This window comes from Ptychodera flava, chromosome 16 (assembly GCF_041260155.1).
Source record: "Ptychodera flava strain L36383 chromosome 16, AS_Pfla_20210202, whole genome shotgun sequence".
Classification (NCBI taxonomy): Eukaryota; Metazoa; Hemichordata; class Enteropneusta; family Ptychoderidae; genus Ptychodera; species Ptychodera flava.
Window position 1 is genome coordinate 21,285,987 of NC_091943.1, and position 6,768 is coordinate 21,292,754.

At 38.7% G+C, this 6,768-nt stretch overlaps 1 protein-coding gene across 6 annotated transcripts in view; it reads right to left on the reverse strand.

The window, feature by feature from the left end:
- LOC139114271 (bromodomain-containing protein 2-like) overlaps positions 1-6,768 on the reverse strand; it is a 41,148-nt gene that overhangs the window by 33,615 nt on the left and 765 nt on the right. For all 6 annotated transcript variants that reach the window (XM_070675869.1, XM_070675864.1, XM_070675868.1 and 3 more), the window contains exons 2-5: positions 3,703-3,922; positions 3,120-3,260; positions 2,654-2,800; positions 1,632-1,875 (exon numbers count right to left, since the gene is read on the reverse strand). In XM_070675869.1, coding sequence (XP_070531970.1) covers positions 1,632-1,875; positions 2,654-2,800; positions 3,120-3,260; positions 3,703-3,810 — 640 coding nt within the window. In that variant the 5' untranslated portion in view covers positions 3,811-3,922. The remainder of the gene's footprint in view (positions 1-1,631; positions 1,876-2,653; positions 2,801-3,119; positions 3,261-3,702; positions 3,923-6,768) is intronic.

The window sequence follows — 6,768 nt, forward strand, 5'->3', positions numbered from 1 at the left end:
AAAATACACACTTACTAAAGAGAAAAGAGTTTGTGATTCGCACAAAGATAACCGCCGCTAACAAAGCGTTATTCTAATATATAGATATTTAATTACTGGAGTTTTCTGATAATAGGCCCATGGGCAATTGTTTTTGGGGGTGGGCGCTTATTTTGAATTTTAGTTTTGCTTGACCTCTACCAGTGACATCTCAATTTGTCTCGCCCTCACACTAAAAATTACCAATAAGCTGTAATAAAATGACTGTTGTGTGGCAAACAAAATAAAAATACTGAGGCATCTGGCTTCCTGACCGCAGTCATTTACATCAGACACCCCTACTGCACTGAAAATAACTGCAAATAGGATGATCCTGAGATAGACATTGACACATTGTAGCAGTTTGTCTAGACATTTTTTTGTACTGCATCATGTATGGGTGTGTAAGAGTACTGCATGTAGTCTAAATCATTTACTGCATGTAGTCTAAATCATTCACAGATCAGAGAAAGTGTAACACTGTTTCCTTATGAGGCACAGGTGGATTTGTCAGACATTTGAAAACAAAGAACTTTCATGAAAAGGCATTCTGCTACATCTTACTCTTTATTTTACACTGTATGAGCTTCAAATTAAATATAAGCTTTTTACTTAGTTCACATTGGCAACCCAACTGAAATTTGGGCCGACGCAAAATAATTGTCCTTTTGGGATTAAATTTGGTCCGCGTCCGCACTTACCGGTACCAGAATTAGGGCCGACGTAACTTTACCTTCGTTTGTGACCTCTGACCTGTCAAAGTTCAAAATGGCGCATTTGAATAATGGCATGCTGTTTCTACTGTTCATGATTTTCCTGCGTTTTTACGCACAAGAAGGGCAAATATGACTACCACTCACCCTTTTAATCATCGGAGAGATCTTCACTATTTATTGGATGAGCATATGGTATATATAAGACCGCGATGGAGAAATAACCAGTGCGCGGCATTTTTGACATGCCTCTCTAGTCTATTACGTGCACTGTAGAATCGAATGACATGGTCTCGTTTGCGGAACAAAGGTTGGTGGGAAGTTCTGCGTACATGGGATGATATTAAAATGTAAAGACTGGATTGAAAACTTTCGATAGGTGTAAACCTTAGTTTCAAACGTCGTTTGTTTTGTGCGAATAGGGAGACTAGTTCAACTTCGATCCATGGCGGAGGCCTGGTCAACTGGGACCAGGGCCGACGCAACGTGTCCACACAGGCGATTTGCGTCGGACCAAATTTTGCGTCGGCCCTGAACCACCCCCCCCCCCCCCTCTCACCGGGACCAAACTGTGTCGACCCAAGGCCGACGCAGCGTGTCCACATTGGTTTTTTACGTCGGCCCCGGCCCAGGTCCGGCCCTACACCGACGCAAAGTGGTCAATATGAACAGGGTTTTTGTGAGTACTTAGTGGGTGTTGGTACCCTACCAAATTAAAGCTCCAGGTGTGCCCCTGACAATTTACCATTTTTTTTAAATTAACGCCCTGGGCCCGTTATCAGAAAACTCTGGTAGACATTGTGAGATGATGGCAAATCGCAACTACATATGCGAGCTGACACCATGACCATCCATGCATCTCTGGAATCATTGGTGAAAACGCTGAACAGTTTTGTTTACCTGTGACACTTGGTGGTGGCGGCGGCGGCGGCTGCGGGGTTGGTGTCATTGCTTGTGATGCATTGGCAGTTAGCTGTGCAACCGCAGCTGCTACAGCGCTCCCACGACCTTTGCCCTTCTTCCCCCTCTTCCCAGGCATTTCAGTGTCTTTTGATGGAGGCGGTATTTCTATTTCTTCTTGTGGCATTTGTGCTACTTTGGTAAGAAACTGCTTCTCTAATGCTTGTGCCATGAGAACAACATCCTATGAGAAGGAATATACATTTGAAGACCTCAAAACCACTGAGAAATCCTTGTATCTTGAGTACTGTTACAACTCAATAGCTTTTTCTCAGAGTAGATTTGAAATCAGGAGTTCAGATCAGGTGCAGATCTATTATTGTTTATCATCACAGAAAAGCATGATGCAAGCTTGAAAGCTTGACTGACACGGGCAGTTTGTTTCCTTTCAAATATGCATGACAGCAAAACGAATTTGTCAAAGCCCTGAATCATACCTTCACAAGCCATCCTCTATTTTCACATCTTTTGATGCTTGAAAAAGTTATCTTTTTACATGTAATGACTATTTGTTACTTTTATATTAACAGAAAGTGTGTGAAACATGGGGAAATACTGTTACAGTGAATTTCATAATTGGAAGAAGTCTGGGGTTTAACAGGAACATCATGATCACGTATTACGATTTCACTTTCAAGTAGTTGCACAGCCGCTGTGAGGGCCCGCACAACTTTAATTATAATCACTCAATAATCTAAAGAACAATATAGAGGACAGCACTGGCTGTAAGATATTCATAGTTACTGCACAACAAAAACGAACACTTGAAGCGGAAGTACAAGTTTCAGTAGCTTGTCGACAAAGTCCAACAAGCAAAAGCTGTGGCATTTCTCAGTGTCAAGTAATGAATACACCATTGTATGTCTGAGTAGGTAAGGTTTGATTCATCCCAGAAATCCACATTTATGATAAAAACAAGAGATATGGAAAAACTGCATGAGATACAAAGGATTTTTTCTTACCTCGCCTGGCTTGTTGTATAAATAACAATTGGTGAACATAAGATTGAAGTCGGACATACATTCTTTTGCACTGTGATAATAATTACTCTCTAATCTTTTCTTTATAGTGCCAAGGTCCATCGGGTTTTTAATAATATCAAAATAATCCTGTAAGAGGCAAGAGAAGTATATTACATCATCAGTATTCACAATGAATACACAGGATCTATCGAACATGTGCATATGGAATGTACATTGCGATGAACACTCCTCCTCTGATATGAATTTTTCGCTAAAGTTTGTCTTGGCGGATCCACTGCATTCTAAAACCTGGCCTGACAATGCTTGCTCATGTTTGCAGTGATGCACATCTTGAAGACATGACATACCCAGTCATTTCACTTGGCTGTGTTCATGCTGGTGAGAACTTGTTGGTAAAATGCTGAATTTGTTGATAACTTTTAACAATAATCTAAATTTTACTCACTGGTAGTCCAAGCTTGACTGGATCTACAGGTGTATGAAATGGCCATGCAAACTGGTGTTTCCAGACAGCCTTCATTACTACATTTTTCAGGTAAATTAACTGATTTGTCTGCCTCCCTACTTGTCGTTTCTGGTCCATTTTCTGAAAGGAAAGTTGCAGTATAAAATATTTATCTTGTGTTTCCATAGAGGTTTTTAGTTCAGACCTTCATGGAGTGTATTCATTGCAAGCTAGTAACATATTAACCAATGACGCATGTACATATTTATTGTAGATTTCTTGGCAGATAAAAACCCGAAGCAGTTTTGTTCAATATCAGTTGATTTTCATAGCGATACAATCTTCTCACTGATCATGAAAGAATGTACTTTTGGGAGTCTAAGGTGTTTACACAGTAAAACATGCAACTTGACAACATGAAAGCATATGCCTGGGCATATAAAATATCCAGAAAAAGAATTAGCAATGCAGCCAAATTATAGAGCTCTTCTGATCCTACAAGACATGGATGATCACGCCACTATCATATTATAGTATTTTCACACAAATGCTTTAAAATTATAATGCATAAAAACATACGTACCACTTCTTGGTTCTGTGGTGATAGCTGTTGTTGCTGTACTGGTTGCAGTGGCTGTTGCTGTGTTGGTGGCACTGGATTTGACTTGGAAGTTTCGTACCCTTCATACATAAGAGATGGTCTACGTACTCTTTTCCCAAGGTGGACAGAAGGGCTGATCCCATTTACAGACTGACCGTTAGCACCAGAGGGGTCATTCTGTATGGCATTAAGAACGGTGTTCCTATAAAACAATGACCAGATGTGGAAGACTGTCAGACCTGCTGCAAATTACAGTATTAATACAGCTCCACATTGGGGCAGCACAAACCTCACACATAATAAAGAACAAGAATTTCTGGTTGGAGGAAAGTACTAATATCAAATTTTGCAATTACTTGACACTCACTCAAGTCAACCACAAGGAACTACAGAGAGATGGAACTGCCTAGCACTCAAGTTTCTATTCAAGCTCAATGAAATTTCTTTTCACAAATTTTAATTCAACAATGTGTTATAAAATTACTGGCACAAAGAAAGCCAGGAGCATGGGACATTACAATACACTGACCAAATTGACCATTTCTCACTAGGATCAAATGATATCTCTACAAACAAGGTTCACTTTAATCAGTTCATCAATCTTCAATTGAGATTGCATCTTTTTGACAATTCTACATAGAAAGAGAAAGCTGAAGCACTGTGGTTTCTTATGGAGTTGAATTTTAATTCGTCTCTACAATCATCAATTAAACAATACATAAAGTGCAAGGTCCATGCCTTCACACGGACTTACAAGACTGAATTTAGAATGTGGAAAAAGACAACTTGGCTATAGTTTCAGTACTAAAATGGCAAATGTATCTTGCAAAATCTTTATACACAAAGAGATCAAATAAAATTACTTTCATTAATGGGATTAAAATGACAATATAAATCAAATACAAAACTCTTTACATTTGTATCCTTTCCCTTTACACTAACACAAAAAAGGCTGGTGCAAACACGTGACTATAAGACTCCATGACGCCACTTGCTACACACAACACTCTTTACACCACGCCCAGAGCTTTGACTTTCATGTAAATTGGTCAAAGGTCAAAATATCCACACCACTTCCTGAATTAGAACATGTTGGGACACAGCCAAAGTGCATACATCAAAACAAAATTGTTTGATCCACATCATTTCATGTAAAAACTCGGATTCCCAATAAAACATCCCATCCTGCTTCAAAAGAATGGACAGAAATTGTCAGTACTGTATTCCCAAAAATCACCGAGACTGAATTCAGTCCGTCTCAGGACACTTGATTCCACCATACACATAATGGCCTTAAATATAGGTCATATCAGTTTAGCTAGGGACAACAACAAAGATTTCAGTGCACAACTCAAAACCAAACAATCAGAAAATCAGCAAAATGACGATTTGCAGTGATCAAATTTTCTAAGACCATTGTCATCAATTATAATCTTTAATGGTTTAAGGACAAAGTTTTAGTTCAAGGGCAAGATTTGCTGAGCATGCACATGTGACGTCACGTCATCATTACGTTAGGCAGATACAGTCATTAATGAACAAACAGCTCTGCACTGAAGAGGATATTAAATTATGATTTACCGAGTACTACCTTGGATTATGGCCTTCTCGACTTCAAATATAAGTTAATGGGCAATATGTGTCAAGGAAGGAACAAATGCCATTAACTTTTCTGAAACCCTATTTTTACATCATATTTTAAGTTGAAATTTTCACTGCAAGGCACACATTCCCTTTAATGATCAAAAGTACACACTTCTTCAACCTTGCCGATGATATTTTTATTATAGTAAATTATCAACAGTACCACAAAATGTCTGAAAGGGATTTGTTAGAAAAGGTAGACTAGTAAGTCTAACAACTAAAGGGAACAAGCCGTTTCACACCAATGCATGCCATTTTGGTGGATTTCAGTAACGCGGCCGATATGGTAAAAAAATTCTGCTTGATAATGCCGTAACACAAATGAACACAACAATCCAGACAACCAAAACGACGTAAACTCTAGATGGGACACTGGAGAAGCAATGAACAAATAGCCTCTGGTTTCTGTTTAAATCTACCTGACAATTTATCACTGTAGATTCAAAGTCCTGATTTCCAACCAGCTTATCCAGTAGATACAGAAATAACCTCTAAATAGGTTCAATTCAGGTATATAAAGTGGATTATTGGATAAATCAAAGTAGGTTAGTACCAGAAATTATTAATCATCATGAATCATTTCCTCCCAACTGTTTTCAACAAAATGGAAAAAATATAATCCATATACATAAATATATATAATCCAAGCAACACAGGTCGAGAGAAAATTCGAAAGTTCTGAAAGAGAAAGGAAAAAACCTGGCACATATTCATTTATGTTGTGGATGCCTTCAAATAAACACAAAGAACGGGATGACACCTTGTGACCTTCACACAATAAAATCATGTTACAGGGCACATTCCATTAAAATAGGCTGTATCAAGGTCACTCAAGGAATTGATCTCGTCACGAGTACTGACAGAAAAAAACACAACGTCAAAATGAGTGTGACATAATACAATCCACGACGCTAAAAATTACAAATTCATAGAGGCATACGATGCGACATCAAAATACGACGCGGTTTTAAACAAAGGAAATATTCGCTGGTACAGAAGCCATTGTATTCTCAAATCTTGTCGAAGACCAATGCAACGCTATTTGAACCGACCATGTGGGCATGCATATACCGCCACTTCCTGATTAATATCTCCGTTTTCGTGATTTCTGTGCAGATTCAAGTGAAAATCTGCTCCCAACGGTCGTAGACCTCACGAAATAGGGCGAATTAAATGAGAAAGACAACCTAGTGTCGATTATGCAGCATTTCCTCCGTTGGCGTTTATTCCGAATTTTCTTGAATTTTCCATATTTTCAAAAGCACTCCACGGATCAAACCTCCGGTCAAAACACGATGAAGTTACCATAAAAATATGCACAAATTAACCGTTGACAACGTCCATCAAGGATCGGTATGAATTTGCGCATTAACATACATATTTTTCTAGAAAATTAACGGCATG